Genomic DNA, 26170 nt, shown 5'->3' with positions numbered 1-26170 from the left:
GCAGTAGTATTCTCTGGAGTCTTAATGTCAATAATTATCGAAAAAAAGTGGAACTTTATCCTTTGGCTTGCCATTAAAGGATTATTTATGAAATGGGCGTGGCAAAAAATAATTCAAAGCCTATAACTCATAAACGAAAAGTCTAATTTATACGACCCTCATTGAGCACATGTGACATATGACTTTTAACAATCCTGCCAAGTTTTATCTTGATCGGAACCATAGGTGGCGCTGTAATTGGCAAAAAGCTGCACACCATGTATTTTCAATGGACTGCGTTGGCTGCAAATGGGCTTAATCCATTACTGATGTAACTGCATATAGGTTACAAATAATGGAGTGAGTAATGTGTGTTAATTGAGTAATGTGACATAAGTGAGTAGTGTGATGCAAGTAAGCTGTGTGATGCAAGTAAGCTGTGCGATGCCAGTGAGCTATACGATGAACGTGTGCACTGTGATGAAACTGAGCAGTGTTATATAAGTAATCTGTGTAATGAAAGTGAGCTGTGTGATGCAAGTTAGCTGTGTAATGTAAATGAGCAGTGTAATACAAGTGACCTGTATTATATAAGTGAATAATGTGATGTGCACTATAATTGTTGAAAAGATATATAAACCATATATTTCCAATGGATTGCATTAGCTATAAAAACCACTAGATGGCAGCAGAGGATCACTCGTTGGCTCATTCTATTCAGCATCTGTTTTTTCCTAGAAATTTATACTTAAACATTTTAAAATCAGCTTCATATCATTTGTTAGGTCTAGGTTTTCTGAACCACTTTGCTTGTACAATCAGCGCTGTAAATCAAATCATTCATTAAATATATAACAAATAAGTATATTTAAAAAACTACTTTTGCAAGTTCTATAGGTTTTTACTTAATGTCAATGAAATAAGTTCAGTAAAATTCCTTAAACGCTTGAACCCCGGGAAATGCTGCTTGCAGCTTTAATTATTATTATTATTATTATTATTCCGCCCTAGAAACGGTCGTGCAGCCCAAACTGTAAGGCCTAGAGAGCTCAAACTTGGTCAGATGGTAGTACTGGTCACAGTTACTCAGGGCCAAAATCTCAGCGGAATCGGACAATTTGTGTTTGTCCCCATAACCCCTAAACCCCTAAAACCCCTATGTCCAAATCTCAAGTGCTTTATATAATTGGAATCCTTGGCTCATGACTTAAAAAACGTATATCTCCAATTTCATTTCCGCCATTAAATTTTTTCGCTATAGCGCATTTTATCCGAAACCTACTTTTGCTAACTAGTCCTAGGTTTTTCGCCTGATCGAGACCAATCCAGTGCAGTAATATTCTCTGGAGTCTCAATGACAATAATTTTCGATAAAAAGTCGAAATTTTGATTCAGGGTCCTTAAGGGGCCCCAAAACGTTTGGACTGTGAGGAGCCACTTTTACTAAAATGTCAATAACTCAAGAACTAAATGAGCTATCAACACCAAACTTGGGACACATGTGAAAGAGGTCAAACTGAGGTCACAGTTCAAAAACCATGGCGATTGGCCACTTGGTGGTGCTATAACGGAAAAATCACTAAAAACAGCCATTTTAAAAAAAAAAAAGCCCTCTAGCGCCCCCAACAGTCCAAAAACCCAATTTTGTGCTGACTTGTAAGGCAAAGATTCTGATTCTGGTTCTGACTCGGAGTGGGTGGGGCCTAACCCGGAAGTAGGCTGGGCTTGTCTTGAAATGGGCGGGGCTTTAACCGGTAATAATTAATTTGTAATATTTATAACACTAGCTTACTACCTTTATGTTTTTATGAAATACAGCAAAAACGTGTCAGACACACAGTGTCCGGTTACTGGTTAGAGACAGCTGAAGGTTTAAAAAAGAAAAAAAATCTCCGACAGGCAGAGACGCAATGCGAATCGCATTCTACCAAGCAAGCACCACGTCTGAACGAACCCACGTTTACCAGAACTCTACTGGCTAGTAAGTACGTATTATTAATGTTACAACCCGAAGTAAAAAGCTGAAGAAACCCTAAACGTTAACGGAAAAGACCCACGAACCCGAGTGACTGAGGGAGAGACAGAGAGCTGTTCTGTGTGTGACTGTGAGTGAGCAGAGCGAGACACAGCAACACAATACATCTGTATGTGTATAGGGGAGGGGCGCTGTGACTAGCTTATCACTGTAGGGGAGGGGCGCTGTGACTAGCCTATCACTGTAGGGGAGGGGCGCTGTGACTAGCCTATCACTGTAGGGGAGGGGCGCTGTGACTAGCCTATCACTATAGGGGAGGGGCGCTGTGACTAGCCTATCACAGAACGCTGACACAATCAGCTAGCCAATGATGATTTTCATACAATCCGAGCACAGATATTGACTCGTATTACTCATATAATACTCGTACTCGGCAGAAGTGCTTTATCTGTACAGGATACTCGTTTCAGCCGAGTATCTGGCTCATCTCTAATGGATATGACTTTGTTTATTTTAGGGAAAACTGGACGGGTGAGTACTTCACATGACATATGTTGTGGCACCCTCTGTAGCATGACATGACATATATTGTCATGTCAATCCAAAGGCCTTAAACGCTTGAACCCGGGAAATGCTGCTTGCAGCTTTAATTATTATTAGGGGTCAAGCCCCGAAGGGGCGTAGACACCTATTGTTATCGTTAGTTTTCTTCTTCTTCTTCTTCTTCTTCTTATTATTATTATTATTCTTCCGTCCGTCAATGAAGTCAATGGCAGCCCTATGAACCGTACGTAGGAAAGTTATGAAATTTGGCACACATGTAGAGGCCAGTCTTAGAAGTTACTGTAGCAACTTTGGTGTGTCTAGCTCAAACCGTCTAGCGCCACCAACAGTCCAAAAACCCAATTTTGTGCTGAATCGTAAGGCCTAGAGGCAAAATTCTTGCAACATCAGAATCAGAATCAGAATCACAAAGGTCTTTATTGCCAAGTATGTTTAGGCAAAATTCTTGCAAAATCAGAATCAGAACCAGAATCAGAAAGGTCTTTATGAGGGACACACACACACTTACACACACATTTACACACACACACTTACTCACACTCGCTCACTCACATACTCACACACACACACACACACACACACTCTCTCTCACACACACACACACACACACACACACACACAGACACACACAGACACTCACACACACACTCACACAGACACACACACTCACACAGACGAGGAACACACACACTTACACACACATTTACACACACACTCACATACTCACACACACTCACATACACACACATTTACACACACACACACACTCTCTCACACACACACACACACTCTCACACACTCACACACACACAGACACACACACACACACACACACATACACTTACACACACATTTACATACACACACTTACTCAAAATCAAAAACATACTCACACTCGCACACTCACATACTCACACACTCACACACTCACATACGAGGAACACACACACACTTACACACACATTTACACACACACACACACTCTCACACACACAGACACACACAGACACTCACACACACAGACTCACACACACAGACAATCACACACACACACACAGACACACACACTCACACACACACTAACACACTCACACACTCACACAGACACACAGACTTGCGCACGCACACACACACACACGCACTCACACACACACACACACACACACACACACACACACACACACACACACACACACACACACGTTGGTAAGCTTTTCTGTATTAGAGACACTAGGTTAGGAGCGGGTGCCACCCTCTGTAACTTGCGGGTCACTTTGTGTATGTGAAAATCCTTTAAGGCCTTAAACTCCCTAAAGGCCTTAAACGCTTGAACCCGGGAAATGCTGCTTGCAGCTTTAATTAGGGTTCAAGCGCGAAGCGCTGGAAACCTATTGTTTTTGCTAGGATTTTTATTATTATTATTATTATTATTATTATTATTATTATTATTATTATTGTTAGTAGGGTTCAAGCACTGGAAACCTATTGTTTTTGTTAGGATTTTTATTATTATTAGGGTTCAAGCGCGAAGCGCTGGAACACTATTGTATTCGTTCCGATTTTTATTAGGGTTCAAGCACGAAGCGCTGGAAACTATTGTTTTTGTTAGGATTTTTTTATTATTATTATTATTATTATTATTATTATTATTATTATTATTAGGGTTCAATCACGAAGCGCTGGAAAACTATTGTTTTTGTTAGGATTTTTATTATTATTATTATTATTATTATTATTATTATTATTATTATCATTATTATTATTATTATTATTAGGGTTCAAGCGCGAAGCATTTCTAAAGCAAGCAGCATTTCCCGGGTTCAAGCGTTTAAGGCCTTTAGGGAGTTTAAGGCCTTAAAGGATTTTCAAATACACAAAGTGACCCGCAAGTTACAGAGGGTGGCACCCGCTCCTAACCTAGTGTCTCTAATACAGAAAAGCTTACCAACGTGTTGCACAATATATGTCATGTGAAGTACTCACCTGTCCAGTTTTCCCTAAAATAAACAAAGTCATATCCATAAAGCAAAGAAACACAAGCATCCAGATGCAGAATGAGTGACCCGCAAGTCACATACTCAAAGTGACCGGCAAGTTATAGCGCCACCAAGTGGCCAATCGCCACGGTTTTTGAACTGTGACCTCAGTTTGACCTCTGACACATGTGAAAGAGGTCAAACTGAGGTCACAGTTCAAAAACCGCGGCAATTCTCAGAATCAGAATCTTAAGAATTCGATTCTTCACAAAATTGGGTTTTTGGACTGTTGGTGGCGCTAGAGGGCTTTTTTAAAAATGGCTGTTTTTAGTGATTTTTCCGTTATAGCGCCACGAAGTGGCCAATCGCCACGGTTTTTGAACTGTGACCTCAGTTTGACCTCTTTCACATGTGTCCCAAGTTTGGTGTTGATAGCTCATTTAATTCTTGAGTTATTGACATTTTAGTAAAACTGGCTCCTCACAGTCCAAACTTTTTGGGGCCTCTTAAGGACCCTGAATCAAAATTTCGACTTTTTTTCGAAAATTATTGTCTTTGAGACTCCAGAGAATATTACTGCACTGGATTGGTCTTGATCAGGTGAAAAGCCTAGGACTAGTTAGCAAAAGTAGGTTTCGGATAAAATGCGCTATAGCGAAAAAATTTAATGGCGGAAATGAAATTGGAGATATACGTTTTTTAAGTCATGAGCCAAGGATTCCAATGATATAAAGCACTTGAGATTTGGACATAGGGGTTTTAGGGGTTTAGGGGTTATGGGGACAAACACGTTTTGGGGTTTATTATTATATTATTAACATAATAATAATAATAATAATAATAATAATAATAATAATAATAATAATAATCCTAACAAAAACAATAGGTTTCCAGCGCTTCGCGCTTGAACCCTAATAATAATAATAATAATAATAATAATAATAATAATAATAATAAAAATCCTAACAATAACAATAGGTTTCCAGCGCTTCGCGCTTGAACCCTAATAATAATAATAATAATAATAAAAATCCTAACAAAAACAATAGGTTTCCAGCGCTTCGCGCTTGAACCCTAATAATAATGATAATAAAAATCCTAACAAAAACAATAGGTTTCCAGCGCTTCGCGCTTGAACCCTAATAATAATAATAATAATAAAAATCCTAACAGAAACAATAGGTTTCCAGCGCTTCGCGCTTGAACCCTAATAATAAAAATCCTAACAAAAACAATAGGTTTCCAGCGCTTCACGCTTGGACTCTATTAAAAAATCCTAACAAAAACAATAGGTTTCCAGCGCTTCGCGCTTGAACCCTAATAAAAATCCTAACAAAAACATTAGGTTTCCAGCGCTTCGCGCTGGAACCCTAATTTTCCTAATAAAAACAGATTTGTAAAAATACTGATCCTAGTACTGACCCTCTTTAATGGAGAAGGCAACAAAGAAGAACCCTATCAATACAGGCTCAATATTGAAAACTTTAGTTGATGTCGTCATATTTTAGAAAAAATGATTAGACACCACCTTTGTAAGAAGCTTTTAGGAATCTTATAAACCTAATTACAAAAGAAAAATGGACAGTGTGAAAAGGATTTAAGGGTTGAAAAAGTTCTCTCAATCCCACCTTTTCATTTATAGAATTATTATTATTATTATTATTATTATTATTATTATTATTTATTTATTTATTTATTTTTTGCTCAGCTTTTCACATTTAAATTCGACCATGCTCTCTATGATTGGATTAGCCCGGGGTTCCACAGCACTCTAATGCGGCAAATCCATGTAATTCAGTTCTAATTCAGCTTTTAATTTGACATATAATGTCTTACATTGACAGAGACTGTGCAGGCAGAGCTGCTGAGAGGGATAACAATAACATATAACATATAATAACATATAACATATAATACCAACCATATGATGTTTCAATCAGGTTTCATTGAAATAGTCTGTGCCTTTCACTGTCAAACAAGTGAACAGGTTCTTCTGAATTTGTCAGCCACCAACTGTCATAAATCAACTCTGCTAAGACGCTGTGGCTCTTTCTGGATGTGTTGGGTCGGTAGGACTAAAGTCAAATAATGGTGATTGGAAATGAAAAATGTCACTCATGTATTTTGACAGATCAGACACTGATTTTGTCCTCTCTCTCTCTGTCTGCCATTCTTGTTCAAGGGCTTAACACATATGGAGGATCTCAAAGTGCGAGAGATGGAGATCTGGAGCTATAAGAAGAAGATCTCTGAGGCGGAGATGAAGCTCAATCGGCTGCAGAATCAGTACGAGGCCATCAGGGCCGAACGAAAAAAATTCAGCAAGAATCTGCTTGATGCTCAGGTACATAAACTCTTTGTATATACCCACATGTGTATTCTTTGTACAATGTGTCCTTCTCATATACTGCTAGTTATAATGATTTGTATACTTGTATATGTCCTTCTCATATACTGCTACTTATGCAGTTTGGTGAGACTTTACTTGATTATTCTCTCAATATTTTCCAGATGCTCTCAAGCTTCTCATATTGTAATTCCTTTATTTATTCTATTTTTTGCACTTGTTCTTGTTCTACAATATCACACTATTTGCATATAGTCAACTCATTTACACCTTGGATTTGAATACATATCCAATGTCATACAAGTCATGTTTTATCTTGTAACTGATTTTTATTCTCTATTTTGACACACTATACTGATATTTTAATATTTATAGTCTTAACTGTTTGTCTGGAATGAAGCAATCTTTCTAACACTGCAAAACTAGAAGCACAAGATCAAGGTCACTATTATGCTAGAGCCTTTAGTGATCATAGAGGATAATTGTTAGAAGATAATGTCAGAAGTTTGCAGAGTAGTCAATAAATGGAAAATATGTGGCTATACTTTTGAATAAAAACCATAATATTTTTATATAGTTGTTTCACAAATCTCATAAGTCGATATATAAAAAGCAGAATACCCAAACTATCACCCTCATCAATTTGCACACTCAGATTTTATTATAATTTCTTGGGAAACTATAATATATAACTCATGGGAAAAAATGCTCCTGCAGCTAAGTAAGCTTTAAAGTCCTTAATTAACTATATCCTAATGAGTGACTGTAGAAGTCTTACTGAACTGCTGATTCTTTTGAGAGAGCTGAAGAGGAATCAGCAGCAGTGTTACACTGTGACATGCCACAGGAAGAGATTCCTTTGCTGTGTTTTTCAAAGCACGGTTCCTGCATTTTGTATTCCTTTTACTCTTCTACTCTCTTTTATCATAATACCTGAATTTGAAGAGTAAAAATATACTCCCACGCTCCTGTCTTAAGTCTTGTCCTTGTCCCAGTTGAACACTGTAGTTGTAGGATGATAAGACTACAGTAAAAAAAAAAAAGAGCTTTTTGGCAATTAGTCATGTAAATTGTATGGAGTGTGCTTATTGTTGGCTTGTTAGTTTTTGACTAAATGCTAATACTGACTCTTTGCTTCGAGTGTACAGGTTGTTTAATATTTATAACCCTTATGCTTTTTTGCCTAATCTTGTTGCGAGCCTTTAGAATGTGTGCCTCTTCTTATATCTATCTTTTTAATCATGGGCTGTTATTAAATTTGCATCCCATGAAAAGCGCTTAAATGTTTTGTCACAGATTTTATCATCATCCATCTTTACTTGTAGTGTAGTGTGCATATGGCATTTGTTTATCGCTTGCTAGCTCAGGAGTGCATAAATGCTGTCTACTTATTCAGCGTCCTTCCACATGAGAAGCAGCGGAATTATTTTGTCTATAATACTGTGTATTACAGTGTTACAATACTGGGTGTTGAATACCAACGTTAATACCACACCGCTGTTGAATTCTTCAATACAGTATGATCGCGCAGAACCACAACAGCAGCTCATGACGGTTTATTGTAATGCGCTTGTTCAAATATGTTTTTTAAAACGTTATACAGAATATCTATAGTAACAGCTCATTCACAGGGACAAGTATGATGGAAGTTCCATGTACTCTTAGAAATGAATTTAAAAATGTGTTCTTATTTAACAAAGAATAAAATAATTGTTGCTACATGGTGAAGGTTTCTGAAGAGAGACGTTCATTAAATAATTATTTAATGGTTATTAAATAGTGATTAAATGATGTCAGCTCTCTAAAACTTTAATGTGATCTACTGTAGAAACCAAAATTTAATGAATTGAATAAATTTGAAAATAACCTGGTGACAAAAGTTTGAACACCCCTTTATCAATGCATCCTTAAATCGCCTTTTGCTTGTAATATAACTCTGTGTTGATGAGGGAGAGTCTGACTTACTGTAGCATAGCTCTATTTGCCCATTTTATTCCACTACTTTTTGCAAAAAAATGTTTCAGATCTATCAAATTGTGAGGTGGTCTCATGTGCACAGCCCTCTTCAAGCTATTCCATAGGGTATGATTTATATGATTTATGTTAATAAAATTATACGGTTAAATGTATATCATATGTTTCTATTATATATTAATATAACAGAATAGGCTGAAGCAAAACTCATGGGACAGCTACAAATGTGGTAGTGCAAATTGGGAAATGTAAGCAAAACTAATGGACAGAAGAAAAAAAAAATATTTTTACCTTTAGCACACTTTGAATAATGTTTCTGTTTATGCAACCCCATTTTCCGTACGAGCCCAGATCATGTTGATTCATGATGAAGCAGAAAGGAGTCATTTTCCTTAACCGCAAATCTATTGTTAGAGGATCTTCATCATATAATCTGACATGGGGAACAGATGTTATCGCAACAATGGTTCATAGAATGCGATCAAGATTTTATTAGGATCATCTTCCCCACCATGGCAGGTAATAACCTTAAAAGACTGTGAAACTCAGAGTCTAAAACCAGCTTAAGGGGACAAGTGATGCCGAACTGAAATAATTGCCTCCCACAGCATAACAGAGCCACAAGTTTTTCTTTTAATCTGTAAGCGTGCGTGTATATAGTGTATATATGTATGTTTCCATGTGTGTATGTGTATAAAACAACTATGTCTGTGTCTTTTTTTTTGGTACATGCGTTCATGCAGTTGAGTGTCTGGATCTGATTGTACTTGTGTGTTGTTCTGCATATTTCTGTGCTTCTGTTTATGTCAGGCTTTTTCTTTCTTTTTGTGTTAGCTGCCTCATCATGTACTGTGTGTGTGTGTGTGTGTGTGTGTGTGTGTGTGTGTGTGTGTGTGTGTGTACAGCATGAAATCACGGATATGAAGTGCAAGATTAAATCCATGAGCCAAGAGACTGTTCAGCTCACAAAGGAGATCAAGAGCAAAAAGGCAGCACTGGTCAAAGAACATCTCGATGTTCTGCTAATACAGAAAGTAAAAGAGGCTCTTAAGGTACAATATAACTTCTAAAACTTTCTACTTTCTATTTTCTATACTGCTGCCAATCACCCACCTATTATATCATGTCTATTTTCCTGACTTGGCACCATTTAGCAATCACTCATGGTACATTTTCATTATTGTTTTTTTTCACCTTTTTTAAAGAACCATTTCAGTTATTTATTTATTTATTATTTATTTTACAATGTTCTTTAGAGACCATTATAGCAGCTGAGCGCTACATATCACTTCATGCTGATCTGTTCTTTTAAATCTGGCTCTTTCAGCTAATCAAATGTGTATTTTTCCCTCAGGCTGCATTGTGTTATGTGTCATTTTGATTGCATTTTGTGTTTGTGTGTGTGTGTGGGGAGGTGTTATTGTGTAGAACATTTTTGTGTTTTATTTCCTCTTTGTAGACAAAAAGCAAGGTGCCATTCTTGCATTTCAGAGAAAAAAACAACAAAAATCTGTAATCAGGTGCTTTTTGTTCAAATGTATTTTTTAGGGTTCAAAGGAACAAACCAAAAACCTGACCCTAGATCTGCACTTACAAACATGGGACCATGTAATGTATAGCGTACATTAAATTTGTCAGCTTTCATATTATTTTTGGTCTCAGTTCATGCATGGAATTGAATCATGTATTGAGGGGGTCATTTTTATTCATCAGCACGGAATTCAGTTTCGATAATCCTTTCATTTTTAGTTTTCATATCTCTACCTTTATCAAATAGCATCATTTAAATTTAAAGGCAAATAACTTTCAATATCACCTTGAAAGAGAGAGCGAGAGAGAGAGAGAGAGAGCGAGAGAGAGAGAGAGAGAGAGAAGGAACTTTGAATGATTGTTGAGGAAGTGGAGAGAAAGAGAACATACAAGGGGCGCTCAGAATCATTTATCGTAGACAAAGTATTGCTTTGAGGGCCTGTGGTGTTCTGATTCAACAGCTGACATGAAAGGCTAAATGAATATCTATGAGCCCTATATATCAGAGTCATTATGAGCCGTTATAATAATTCAGCTCCATGTCCATGGTATTGATGCACTGTTGGAAGTCGAGGGTAGGTCAGTCTTGATGAATACGTCCATTGTGAAACTTCTGATTTCAGGTGCACTCCAGCATTAATAGTCTCAAATAATAACATAATTTTATACTTTTATTAATCTTGATATATACAACCTTAACAAACCTATGCTTAATGGAACTGGAGCTACAGAGGACATGGAACTTTTCATTACAATGTATAAAAAAGTTCAGTTAGTTCAGTTCAGTTAGATAACACTTTCACGTAGTTTGTTTCCATAAAAAGGAACTTTATATCATATTAAAATCTTCATTATATTGACAGAATCAAAGTAATGAATGAAATTTGGCTGCCATGCTTGGCAAGGACACAAAACTAAAGGATAATTAATGGCTCTGGTATTAGGACTTTTATAACATTAGTCAAAAACTAGTCAAGACTATGGAGCTGTAAATTCATACTTACAATCTAGTCTTAAATATTTAAACTCTCACATGTTTCATTCCATTGATTTAGAGTGCCATTTCAGTGCTGACACATCTATTGCAAAAGGTTTTGCCATCCAAATGATGTTGTTGTGTCATGCTGTAGCAACAGAACACTCTAATTTGTCCAGCTAAGGAAAATGGATATAGATATTGCTACCAATTTATGTAAACTGAGCCTATCATACCACACCAAGTCCATCATACAGGATAAAGTTTTAGCTTTTGCCACAATTAGTATGAAAGCCTCTGACAAGCTCAGATCTTTTAGACAGCATCATCTCTACAAGAAAGCCAAGATTAGGGAGACAGAGTAAAAAGAGGTGATCTTTTGAACTGTGAGCTGTGAAACTTGTGTGCTAGCCATGTTCCAGCATAGGACTGGACCAGGAGACCTGAGCAGATGGGTGGGGAGAAGGTACAGGAATGTTCTTCTGCTTTACATCAGAAACAGGTCTAATATTCATGGATATGAATGTTAGGCAACAAGATAATTTGTAGAGAAGACATTTATGACATACAGAAGTTCAATCCCTTTAGGTTTGATATTTGGGTAAAAACAAGGATGAGAAGGTTGTGTCAGGATCACGCTCAGACTTTTTTATCTGTTGGAACGTTAGGGGGCGTTCCGGGAGTTGTCTCTTGTACCATGTGTTTTTGTTTACATTTTGTATTCACGTGTCTGCCCAGCCCTTGTCTATTTCCTTCACCTCGTGCACACTGTTCCTGGTGTGTCTAATTGTCTTCCTTTTTATTTTGGCCACATTGCCTTGGTCAGTGCGGAATCCTCGTCTTTGTGTTGTCTTCGTGCATTCTGCTTGGTTGTTCAGTCTTGGTTCTTTTGAGTTTTGGTGTAGTTCATGTAATGAACTAGGTATCTGGGTCTGGGTTCTTATCTGTGAAGACACCCACAGTCTCTGACAGTTAGACAGTCCATGTACTGTAAGCTTCTGATCATTTTTGTGATTCATTTCATGAGTGCTTCAATAGATGGTTTCGTGGATCAGTGTGCTTCCCTTTCTACATTTTCCCAATTAGAACATGTAATGATTACATGGACCTCCTCTAGCAAAAAGGAGTGTCAAGCATTTGACTTTGTGATGTGTGATGCCAATTTCACTCATCCCTATTACTGTGAAAAACAAATGATCAGGAGGGAAACCTGAAGAGAGCCAAAGACAGGACAGAGGAAGAGCAAAATAATGAGTGAAAGAATCGATTCTCTTGTTTTGCTGATGCTTAGTTTCTTGTTCTGATTTCTGAGCTAATGAAAACAGTGTAGAATCCAGAAAGAGAAAAGTGAAAGCACCAAAACTAATCAAAACAACAACACAAATGAATAAGTATTTGGATTTCCTGTCATGATTGTTTCTTGGTAATCAAACCAGTTTATCTTATTATGCATTGTCAGTTTGGAGGAAACAACATGTCTATCAGACCTTCACTTCAGCAAAATTGTTCAGTTTTCTGTTTGCCTTAATAAATATGTATAAAGGTGCTTATATTTAAAAATGCAACATACATTGCAATGTTTATGCAAATGTATTCATTTAGGCACCGCAACGCAAAGCAGTTTATCAAGGTTATACCTTAGTATATCAAAATGATGTTTCTTAAAATAATTTTTACATATTATATACTCATCACTCGTACACAATTATTCCCTTTGTTCCAGCAAGTTCAAGCTTAGTGAAACGGCCGCATTCAAGTTCAAAATATTCAGGGTATATCCTTTTTTGGCTCTAATGTTTTCTTTAATTTTTTTGCTTAATGCTGCATGTTCTTCATCCAGTCAGGAATGTAATTGTTATGGGATACAGCACAGTTCTGATATTGCTTTGATAATTGAATCATAAGTTCCACCGCAATCTAAAAAGCATTATCAGTGTCTTCCCGTTATGAATGGGCACCAGTGCCATTAGCCCCCATATCCCTCTGGCCTCTGCAACCAAAAAACAATTCGAACTAGTAAACAAGACAGCAGGCCCAAGCAAGACTTTAAAAAAAAATTACCACAGCATTGATTGCTTGACATGTGGCACACAATAAAACTGGCTGTATTAATTACCACAGCACATCATTGGGATTGCACCCTCCATAACTGCATAGAAGTAGAATGCCTTGTTATGCCAATCACGTCATGGAAAATCTGCTTGACATGAAGTCAGAAAAGAGGCCAGGCAGAACAGGAAAGCAGGAGAACAGTCAGTAAAGGCAAGGACAAATAAAAATTACGTTCATGTTGCAGAATACAGAAAATTAATAGCATATGTGCTACAACTCATCTTTTTCATTCTTTCACTCACCATCCCTTCAAAGTCTGCAGGCATTTCAGCTTTGAAATTCTTGTTTCTGTTGTACACCTTCACATGCACTTTTGCTAAAATCAGCAGTTGTTTCTTTCTGCCTTAGTTACTACTCAAAGATAGATGGTCTGTCTAAATTCTAGGAATGTTGGCCTCATTGTAAAATGACTTCTTATGGCGCCTTATACAGATGTAATAACTTGTTCTTAGGACTCAACATGATCTAATTTAAGATGGGTAAATTTGTGGCCTCAAATGTATTAAGCAGTAATACAGATATAGGTAGACTATCAACAACCCCAATTTGTGAAAAAACATTCCTCACAGCACACTTTTGAAACAACTTTTGGCAAGTTAGGTCCATGGATTCATGCTGTTATTGTCGCAAATTCTGACAGAGAAATTGAGATTCATCATTCGGTAGCCTCAGATTCCTGTTAGCTGCAGGAGTGGTATCCAGTGTGGCTTTCGTTGTTGTAGCCAGCCACTTTAAGTTTCAGTGTATTATGTGTTCTAACGCTTTCCTTCTCGTCATAGTTAGAGTGGTTACTTAAGCAATTGCAGTTTTAAATAAAAATGCCTTTGAGTTTCTTAAGGTAAAACATCCAGTGATCCCTGTAATTTACACACTCCCTAAAATCCACAAGGGCTTAGATATCCCTCTAAAGGGAAGACCTATTGTCAGTGCGATTGGTAGCCTAACAGAAAATATATTTGCTTTTGTTGACCATTTCATTAAATCAGAAGTGGTTACCCTCCCTTCTTACATACAGTACGTGACTCCATCAATTTTATTAATTCGCTGAAAACCTTTGATTTTAAGTCTGACAACTTGATGTTGGCCACCTTTGATGTTCAGAGTTTGTATACAAATATTCCACATGAATGTTGCCTAAAAGCACTCCAGCATTTTCTTTCTTTAAATAAGGTTGAGCCAAAACCTAGCACTGAGTGCATATTAGACTTGGCAAACATAGTCCTTACCAATAACTTTTTTCGTTTTCAGGATGAGTTTTATATACAAAAGAAAGGCACTGCTATGGGAAGTAAAATGGCCCCTAACTATGCCTGCTTATACAGTATATGGGTCTTTTTGAAAATCAATTTGTGCTGCATCAGAGAAACCCATTCTATTCTAAGATCTTATTCTACAAGCGGTTTATCGATGATATTTTTCTGATTATTGATTGCATATTAGATGAATTAATGGGCTTCCATGAGTATTTGAACTCTTGTAATGAACATTTAAAATTTATTTTGGAATATGATAAACATCGCATCAGTTTCCTGGATATTCAGGTATATAAAGATGGCACGACCATAAAAACTGATCTTTTTCGCAAGCCCATGGATCGAAACACTATATTGCATGGGGATAGTTTTCATCCCAGACCGTTGGTCAGAAGTCTTCCGATCAGTCAGTTTAATCGTGTATGTAGAATATGCAGCAATAATACATCTTATTCAAAGCAGGCTGCAGACTTGAAAAAAAAAGATTCCTCAACAGAGGGTATAAACAAGATTGGGTTCATTTGGCCAAAAAATGTTTTGATCAGTTAACACAAGATGAATGTCTTCGATCAAATAAGCGCACTAAAAATCCAATCAAGACCCTTTTATTTAGCATAAAACATTCTCCACTTGTATCAGAATTAAGAAAATCTGTTTACAAACATTGGCACATTATTGATTTGGACCCTAAATTAATCAAAATATTCCCAGAAAAACCTAAGCTTGTTTTTAAGCGTGCCCCTAATTTAAAAGACCTCCTGGTTAAAAATGATATACGTCCGCAACCTACAACGTCATTTTTTAGTATGCCAGATGGTAACAATAGATGTGGCAGTTGTGCCCAGTGCTCTTATACTCATAAGTGCAAAAACTTTATTCATCCACACACTGGCAAGACCTTATCTATTTGTGGTGTTATCACATGTAGCACCACACATTTTATTTATTTAATTCGCTGCCCGTGTAGCTTAGCATATGTGGGCAAAACAATGAGAGCACTTCAGACTAGAATTAGTGATTACAGAAGTACTATTAGAACAGGGGATGAACGTAGTCCTGTCGCCGCTCATTTTAAACTAGCAGGGCATAATGACAATAAACCGTCTAGAGGAGGAGATCAGGATAAAAGGCTTCTCCAACGTGAAACATTTTGGATTCACTATTTAAATACAATGTCTCCCCATAGTCTTAATGAAGAGTTTGATATAAAGCCATTTTTATAAGGAGTGGGGATATGTATATGTATATGTGTATGTATAAGTATGTGTGTGTATATGTGTATACATATATACACATGTATATGTGTGTATGTGTGCATGTAATATGTATGTATATGTGTATGTATGTGTTTTTTGTGGGAAATTGTCTTTCTTTGCTGACTATTTTTTGGTGGTCTTTTGTGCATATGTGGGGTGGTGTTTTCATGTTGTTTTGGGCTTATGTGTATGTGTGGAGCTGTTTCTTCCATTGTAATGTTTTTCTATGAAAGTGTTCTCTTAATTGAGTAAAGGGTGGGGCTAATAGGCTTGTTTAGACCCAATCAAGCTAATTGAAATTACAGGGTGGGTCAGTTGATTGCCTATACAGTATATCCCCTTTTAACAAATGTGTTCCATTTGCCTGAAGAAGACCCAGTAGGGTCGAAACGTTGCTGCTTTTTATTAAATTAATAAATATGGGAGTTATAAACAGTGTTGTGGACATTACATTTTTTTCACTTTAGCAGTTTCTTTTGTCCTGCACCTGCCAGAAGGTGGGAAGTGCATACAATTACCTATTTAACATAGCAATCAGCTGAACCTGACCCAGTCTAAGGGCAACCATTCTACTCCTATTATACAGTACATCATTGCTTTCCCTGCTGGTCGAAAAAATGTAGTCTATTCATTAAGAATGATAATGCATTCTTATGAAGTGCCCTAATTGGAGGCTAACCAGACAGTGCTGTGGGGAAGATCCGGCCCTAGGCAAGTTGGAGGCTTTTCATAAGCCTTGAGAGGGCACAGAAAGTTTACAGGACAAGACTAGAGAGTAGAAATAGTATTTAACAATTCAACAAATTACACAGATACAGATGAAGAGCTTCAATTAATGTTTACATCAAGCATCAAAATAAGGAAAATGTGATCTCAGTGACTTGGGCATGGTTTAAATATGTGGACTAGTTTTAATACTTCAGAAAGTACTGATCTGGTATTTAATTAGAAATGTCTTGTTGAGGACAATATTTAGAGAAGAATGGTCAGACTGGTTGAAGCTGAAGTCTATAGTAACTTAAAAGCATCTCGGAAAGGCACAACATGTGTAATCATAAGCCGAGTGGACAACAATAACATCAGAAGACCATCAGAAGGAATCTGAGGTATCAATCTACATCAAGAGAACTGATGAGGAAAATAAATGGTCCGGACTTATATTGTAATTTGAATTCCCATTAATTAATAATGTATTGAATTTCATTCTTTTCAGTAGTCACATAGTCACGAGTTATTAATTGCATTATTATATTTTCTCTGAGACTTGCTCCTACTTATACTGTATCAGTTTGGGAAAGGATTTGTGTGAAAACTCAAATTAGTGGTTAACTACAAATGCATGCTGAAAGCATCAGCTCATTACAAGGTGAAAATGTACTATTTTTAGAGACCATGGCTATTCTAATGAGTGGTTTAGTCAGTTGTGGATCGATACTAAAATAAAGGTGTCACTAAGCTTGTTCCAAAGATGGTATCAGTGTGGCACTAAAATGAAATTGATATTTCGGAAAAGGGTTGAATCAGTTTGGTCTTTAATATTCTGGTATACCTCAAATGTTGTGTCTATAAAGCTATAAAATACTTGCAATTTATAATTGCAAGTATTTATTATTTATTTCACTTCAGCTGTTTGCTATGCGGGGGCACAGTGGCTTAGTGGTTAGCACGTTCGCCTCACACCTCCAGGGTTGGGGGTTCAATTCCCGCCTCCACCTTGTGTGTGTGGAGTTTCCTCCCCCGGTCCAAAGACATGCATGGTAGGTTGATTGGCATCTCTGGAAAATTGTCCGTAGTGTGTGATTGCGTAAGTGAATGAGAGTGTGTGTGTGCCCTGCGATGGGTTGGCACTCCGTCCAGGGTGTATTCTACCTTGATGCCCGATGACGCCTGAGATAGGCACAGGCTCCCCGTGACCCGAGGTAGTTTGGATAGAAGATGAGTGAGTGAGTGACTGATTGCTATGCCAAGAGTGAGTGGTGGACTAGAGGATTGGACTGGACATTGGTCCTTCCTGAAACTTAATGTATAGTACAGCTATATATAATACAGGCCCTTTGGGATATTACGCAGGATAAACAATGTTGTCATATTGCACAGGTAATATTTTAAAGTAGAGTTAGAAGGAGCATTAAAGCAGATGTGAGAATATGGATAGATTTAGTCACGGTTAACATTTGGTCTGGTTAAAAGGGGTTCGTGTCTCACTTGTTTTCTGGTTTATTCTTGGAAACAGTAGCCGACAGTTTCTGTGTTGGCTTAATCAGTGATGTGGCACACAAGATGTGTTTGCACTCATTTGGTTGAAACGTCAACATGGCTCTTGCAGCAGGGGGCAAGAGGAGCTCTCCAGGAGGCAAGACAGATGGAGCTACTGATCAGGGGGTTTAGATTTTTATCTGCTCCAACGATAGGTCTTGGCTGCATGATCTCTCTTTTTTCTTTGTCTCTTTTTCTTTTTGTGTCTTCCTCGGTTTCTCTGCTTATTTGCTGTTAGTTGCTTGGCCGACTGTGTACAAACTATCAACATACAACGCACAGGGCACTTACTTCCCATTTTGTCTGACTCTCTTCTCTCCATTTTATTTTATTGTTTATTTTGCTTCTTTTTGGACTGCCAGCAATAAACTGCTCTTGTAAAATGGACCTGTCTTTTCTCTCCTCATGCTTCTTGTAGGCTGAGCTTCAGAAGTTTAAGAAGCAGGCTCAAGAGACCAAGCAGGTTATAAACAAACAGAGGACGGAAGAGCAAAAGCTGCTGAAAATCATAGCAGATGCTGATGCTGAGAAAGTGCAGCAGAAGAAAGAACTGGATCAGGTAAAGCAGAAAAAAGGGATGTGTGTGGGTGTGTATTTAGGTGAAGGTTTTGCTTCAGTAGCCTCCCATTTGCCATGCTATAACTATGCCAAGTTCAATCTTCCCCAGGAAAAAAGATTCGAGTTTGGGCGCATTCCAAACTTATTAAAAGTACTGTCTGTATGTGAGGCCACAGTTTTCCTTTGGTGAGGGGAAAAAAATTCAAGACCTTGGGACAAGTTCTTATTAATGAGAAAAAGAATGCCTGTGCATGTGTCCAAGTGGAATCATCTGACTTGTCACTTTAAAAATGAACAATGGTGGTGACATCAGGTCATGCATAATACAAAATAATTAACCAATTATCATTTAATTGGAAAAGGAATATGTCCCAGGATGTGTTCTGAAAAACAAAACAAAACAAAAAATCACAAACAAAACAAATGAACATCATTTAATTAGCCCCTGATTCTTATGAGTTCCTTTTCTTTTTATAATCATATAACTTATCCGTATATTTTAAAAGGTGTGATTATGAGATAGACAGAGCTATCATAGAGAGCTGATGAAGAGATTTTCCTTAAGGTCAGAGATATCCATATCCTGAGGGCACTTTATTTGAATGGACCATGCTGACACCAAGTCCTTATTTATGTATCTATCAAACAAAGATGCCGTTTAATATGTGCTCATCAAAGCTTTAAATCAGACTAAAGAAATGCCTAGTCATGCGGTTTAGCCTTTTGGTTCATAAAATGGCTCTAAGAAGGATTTATATGTGAAAAAAGCAAAATACCACATACACACTACCACATTATGTTCCAGATGTAAAATTGAATAAATCTTCAACCAAAGTGGTCAAAAACAACATCAAAAAAGCTGTAGATTTATACTGCCTTTGCAAAACTCCAGACTAGTCCCCCTCAATTTTGGGACTCATTTAATTAAACCAGATTTATTCAGTGAGACATGCATAACACATCATCATCATCATCATCATCATCATCACCAATGATTAGTGAAAGTAAAAGTATACACAAAACACTGTCCAGTGCAAATGTAAGGGTATACCAGGAATAAAGTATAGAACTCAAGGTTTTGTGAGATCTAATTGAAAGCACTAGCCAATGATAAGCAAAAGAGCTTTCCTTTTTGCCATGCATTTATGGTATTTTGTAGTTAATATGCAAAATAAATCAAAAGATACATACATATTATAGCAGCTGCTTCTATAGCTCAGTGCAGTATTAAAGAGCCACACGTTTAAGAGTCCTCTTGGCAGATTTATGCGGTAGCTCAAGGGAGGTGGTAGACTACAGATCGGAAGGTCATGAGTTTGAATCCCCTAACACTACTGGGCCCTTGAGCAAAGTCCTTAACCCTCAATTGCTCAGTTGTATAAATTGAAATAAAATGTAAGTCACTCTGGATAAGGGTGTTTGCTAAATGATACAAATCTATGCTACAGACGTTGCCAGGAATCACCATGTCCTAAAATGTACAGTACTAATTAGATTAAACTAATAGTTTACTAATTTAGGGTCGTGTGCTAGTTTTCTACATTTGTTTGTGTCTAAAACTAGATTCAAACGACTTACTATATCTGGCCCTACTGTATATGTCCTTGGGGCATTTGGGTTACATGTTTTAGTTAGAATTTTGTTTCAAACATTTTGTTTGTCTATTTAAAACCATACCATAAACCAAAAATAGTTTTGGTTTATGCTGTGGCTTTAACTACACAAACAGCCCTGCGTTGAGCTTGCATTACATTATGTAAAGGGAAAGATGCTGTCAACTGCACAGAACAGTGCACTAACACAGGAGTTAGATAAGAGTTCAGCTGAAGCTGGAGATGGACAAAAGTATTTGATCTTCAGAAGAAAAGACGCTTTCTTGCTTTATGGACTGAAGTTTATCCCAAAATAAAATTAGAACAGTGTTTGTCTCTCTCAGTAGGTGTGGGTCATATACCTTCTCATGTAAAGAAACTGCCATTGCACAAAGCCTGGGACCAAATAAAAAAGATGATGCAATGTGTCAAAATAAGTAATTCTTTTCTCCCTATGTATTAAAACATGTGAAACTGTGACTCCAAAAATATCATCAACAAAACAAATGATAATGTTCATATTTAATTAGATTATTAGTATTTAATGTTTACATTTGTTACTCTTTAATCATTAGCTCTTTCAGCATTATGTCATCCACCATCTTCCAGATCTATTTTCTAGTGCTTTTGACAGGTTCTCTGTCATGTTCATGCTTAAAAAAAACATTTTCTGATTCTAATATTTTTTTTGGTGTTTAGGTAATCACTGAGCGGGACATTCTCAGGACTCAGCTGGTGTTGACAAAGCATGACCTGTCATTTTTTTATGAGGAGGTCAAGAGACTGAAGTCCATTGCGAACAACCGCGATATCCAGTACAACCAAATAGTGGAGGATATCCGTCTGCTCACGCATGATATCAAGAAGCTGCGAGGGGAGAAGACAGTCCTCAACCAAATTGTATTCAATGTGGACGACCTCAGGTGGGTTTGACTTTATACTTTTCAGCTGTTTATATTTGGGCTGTAGTCCAGATACAGTAGTGCCATTGTCAAGTCCACGATTTGGACTGGCTGAAAGTTTTAAAGGGAATGAGGCCAAGTAAATGATCAAAAACTGAAAGTGATCAAGTCAATATCAAGGCCAAAATAATCAAATCCTTTTCAAGGCTAAGCCTTTACTGAATTACCTGGTTTCATTACTGCATTACAGTATGTCAACTATTAGGCTGGTTTCTAGAATTACTTTGTCAAATGTTTTGCTTCAGAAAAGAGAAGACAACACTGTGTTATTAGTATGTATTTATTTTTGGATTAATTCTTTACCATAACTTAACCAATGCCCAAGCTTGAGAAAAATCTGGAAAATATCCATACAAACAAGGCGTTTCTGTTGGGGAGAAAACTTTTAAGTACTGCTCCTCTTTGAAAATGTCAGATAACTGATTTTGAAAACCGTTTTAACTAAAGCTAAATAAATAGATTTTGAGTGAAAATGAGAAATATTTCTAAATGCATTGCCAAAAGTTTCAACAGATTCTAAATGGTTTTGGTTCTCATTGTGTAAAAATGAAAAAAAGGAAATATGAAATGAAAGAGCTCTTGTCTCTGACCAGCAGATGAGATTTCTTTGTATTGTTGTGTTTTGTGGAAAGATATGGAAATAGGGGAGAATAAAATAAAAAAAAAAAGTAATTTGTATGACTGTAATGCCAGACTGTAATGCATGCTGTGACAGTTCCCATGTTTATTTAAGTAATATAAGCACTTAGCTTTGCTTGCTGTCCATCTCTTTCTCGCCAGTTTGCTGAGTGACATAAAAAATAGTCTGAATTTTCTTTAATATTTTCAGGCCTTCGACTTGATTTTACATCATGTCATTAAATCAGCAAGAACAGTTTTTCTGAGTGAGAAAGAGAGAGAGAGAGAGAGAGCGAGAGAGAGAGAGAGAGAGCGCACAGAGTGACTGCTAATATTCTCTTGCTAATGACAGGATTACCAAAATATATGGCGTACTGTAACCTGTTCCTGACAAGAATATGGAATAAGTGCTACTACTGTAATGCTGACTGTGTTAGGCATTCATTCATATTCCACATTCCATATAGAGTGTTGCTTGAAAGTTTGTGAACCTTTTATAAATTTCTATATTTATACATAAATATAACCCAAAACATCATCAGATTTTCACACATGTCCCAAAATCAGACAAAGTGAATCCAATTAAACAAAATAGACAAATAGATTATACTTGGTCATTTTTTTATTCAGGAAAAAGTTCCAATATTATACAGCTGTGAGAGCCAAAAGTTTGTGAACCTGTAGGTTTAGTACTTAATTTCAAGGTCAAATTAGAGTCCATCTGATTTCAGTCCATGAGATGACAATCAGGTCTCCATGAGTGTCCTATTTTATTAAAAGAACACAAATATATCAACATCTGGTGTTCTTGACGTGTGTTTGTGGAAGGGGATAATTGCAAAAACAGTGGTGATTTCTGAGGCCTTCTCTTAAGGTTTTGGACTCATACCCATATAGATTTTGAACAAATGGAGGAAATTTAAGACCATTGGTACCCTCCAAGAAGTGGTCAACCAACAAATATCTCTCCAAAAGCAACAATAGTTTGTTTGGTCAGAAAGGAATACAGGAGAACATCTAAGCAACGAAATGCCTCCTTTACTTTGCCTAATGTTAATGTTCATGAGTCTGCCATCAGGTGAACACTAAACAACCTTGGTGTGCAAGGCAGAGTTGCAAGGAGAAAGACACTACTCTCCAAAAAGAACATTGCTGCCCATGAAGTTTGCTAAAGATCATGTGGACAAGCCAGAGGACGATTGTGGATGAATAAGATCAAAATAAAACTTTTTTGTTTCAAAATGAGAAGCATTATTTTTGTAGAAAGGAAAATTCTGAAGAGAATTCTGCATGAGAACCTTATACCTTCTGTGAAACATGGTGGTGGAAGTTTCATGCTTTGGGCATGTTCTCCCCGTGCCTCGGGGGTTTCCTCCGGGTACTCCGGGCTCCCCTTGACCCGAGGTAGTTCGGATAAGCGGTAGAAGATGAATGAATGAATGAATGAATGCTGCATCTGGCCCATGGCAAGAAATCTGTCCATGAACTGAATCTCAAAAGAAAATGGCCCATAAACCGAGACAACCAGCACAAGCCCCCACGTCTGTCTACCAAAGAATGATTAAAGAGGAAGATAATGTTTTAGAATGGCCAAGTTAATGTTCTGACTTTAATTCAAAAGATAAATTGTGGAAGGACCTCTAGTAAGCAGGCCTCATGCGAGGACACTTACTAAAATTCGAGTGTTGAAGCGGTTCTTTACTGAGGAATGGAATAAAATTCTTTTAAGCTGTTGTACAGAACTGATCAAAAATTTACTTAGTTATTGCTGCACAAGGGCTCAAAGACATTTTTTCTTAATAATCAGGTGAATATGTATTATATTGTTGGCTCATTTGTTTGATTTTGTTCACTTTGTTTCTTTTTAGAACTTGTTTGGGAATCTGATAATGTTTTGGGTCATTATTAAATGTTTAGTATTTTTACTGCTGGGTCAGCTAGTTATCAGGATTTCTGACATAATTGGCAGTCAATTGTTCATAATCTTCACTGATAATCTTAATGTAGCTAGCATAAAATTTCTGACTGAATTTTTAATTCATTGTCCCAAGGCAAACTTGTAAAAACAACGTAAAATACAGGAAAATTACAGGTTAGTAACAGGTCAGGTTTAGTCACAGACCAAAGGAATTGATTGTGTAGTTCACAAGGAGGCTCTGAAACCAAGGGGTATAAAAAGAGTGACACAAAACCAGTGATAAAAAACAAACACACCTAATGGGAAATGGGTACACATTATTAAAAGTCTGGTGGCATTTTTGTACGTTGCTCTGGAAAAGGGTGTCTGCCAAATGCTGTAAATGTAAATATCGACTGTCATTGTTCTGGTGAATGGAGTCCATTGCAGCTAGGTTTGTTGGCCGTGGTAAAATGGAGCTTGTGACATTACACAATGTGACAGTCATATTCATAATTGTTCATAAATGTTCTCAGTCTTCACTTGTAAGCCTCACGTTAGCAATCAGAATTGAAGATTTGGATAAGGATGTTTTAATGTTAGTCTCAGTGCTAATGCTAGAATTTTAAAGCTTTCACTGCTTTCTAGATAAAATAGGCCTGACAGGATATCACTGTAACCTTTTCATGTGCAGTCATAAATTATCCTATTTTATGTACTACAAAACCAGAGTGTTACACCGTGTCTAGGGGTGAAGGCGAAACATGAAAGGGAATGAGAAACCAGGGGTAACTGAAAGAACAATAGTTTAATGAGAAAACCCAGTGTACAGGTGGGGGTGTGTCTTCAGGAGCCGACAAGGACAAAATAACAAACAGCACAGCTAATTATTGCACCCTTTAACTTCTCTACTAAACACTCTCTCTCACTCACTCATTTTCTACCACTTATCCGACCCTACTAAAAAAAAAAAAAAAAAAAAAAAAAAAAGAAAATACAAATCACTTCCCTAAATCCTTGAACAAAAACACAATAAAAAAAAGGTACAAATAAAATGGCATCGGTCTCCCTACCTCCCCAAGAATACTATGTACAACTATATACAGATAAGCAAACAAGTCCAAACAAGGGCAATCCAGAATCAAAGTCAAAATGAACAAGCAGGAGTCAGTATTAACAGGGAATGCTAAGCATACAAATATAACGAACAATTCACAAAACTAATTAGCAGCAAACAAATGACCACAGCAAATGAGCCAAAAAAAAGCCAAACAGGAAGTGGTGGTGGAGGCTTTTATAGGCCACAGGGAGTCAGCTGACCAGCAAGACGTGGCACCAGGTGAACCTCAGGAACCAATCAGGGTTTATCCTGCACAGAAACACAAACACCTCCCCAAAACAGAAAACAAATAGAAAAGGACGTAACGCAGAGCCCATAAAAAGTTAATACAAACTCTGAGAAAATCAAAATGTGACTGTATCCTGTTCAACCTTGTAAACATGAAGTTGCAGGAAAATGTACAAAAGTTAACCTCACTTTTATTTCAGACGATAACATTTATATCTGTTTGCATAAGTATGTGATCAAGGTGTTACAAACAGATCCTGGAGTCCACAGTGCTGACCTGGGATCAGATCATTTTTTATTTTTATTACACCGGCTGCCATTACACGGAAAAAGCCAGCTAGCTCTGAATCAGCACTCTTGGCCTTAATGCATGTGACTCAAGATTTGTTTCCTGTGCATAGAGAATACAAACTTAAAGCTGCGTTCGGCAAGGTTTAATAATCCTCAGGGGTTGTCTGGCGTTTTTTGCTTTTCTCATTGTTTTGAATGCTATTATATGCATATAAATAGCTGAATGTAGATTAGCTAACTGTTATGCTGAGGTTTTTATTGCAGATTCCTTCTCCGTCTGGTTTCAGAATACAGTCTTAAAGTTTTATTCAGCATGTTTTAATGATCCTTTGCTTCTTCCTGAGCACTGCATAATCTTGCATCTCTTAGCAAGTACTGCTAATAGTGAGCTGCTATATTCTGCACAAAGCCATTTTAAAGTGTGCTTCTAATCCTATGTTGGGCCAATTTGCATAGGTCCAGATGTATAACAGCTAAGGTGTTTGAGCGGGTTGTTTCACACTGCCAGTGCTTCGCTGTTCTACAGGGGTTGCCAGGTTTAAGTTACTTGAAATTTTGCCAGCTTGTCCAATAGACTCAAAAGCTGTTTAGTGTTTGTGTTCATGGCTCAGTGTAGATTTTTTTAACCTGAGCTTGTAGTGTGATTTTTATTTTTTTTCAGAGATGCAGTGGATATTTATGGAATGACTATATGGTAGCCTTGGCT

The 26170-nt window shown here is 37.2% G+C and overlaps 1 protein-coding gene across 1 annotated transcript in view; it reads left to right on the top strand.

Annotated features, from left to right (window-relative positions):
* The window catches only part of LOC132843507 (cilia- and flagella-associated protein 58-like), a 171690-nt gene that overhangs the window by 87084 nt on the left and 58436 nt on the right, over positions 1 to 26170 (top strand). The window contains exons 6-7 of the mRNA XM_060866885.1: positions 18617 to 18757; positions 21048 to 21271. Of these exons, the coding sequence (XP_060722868.1) occupies positions 18617 to 18757; positions 21048 to 21271 (365 nt within the window). The remainder of the gene's footprint in view (positions 1 to 18616; positions 18758 to 21047; positions 21272 to 26170) is intronic.

The sequence above is a fragment of the Tachysurus vachellii genome, chromosome 3 (genome assembly GCF_030014155.1).
Source record: "Tachysurus vachellii isolate PV-2020 chromosome 3, HZAU_Pvac_v1, whole genome shotgun sequence".
Lineage (NCBI taxonomy): Eukaryota > Metazoa > Chordata > Actinopteri > Siluriformes > Bagridae > Tachysurus > Tachysurus vachellii.
The sequence above is the reverse complement of the archived record's forward strand: the minus strand, read 5'-3'. Positions and strand labels throughout refer to the sequence as shown.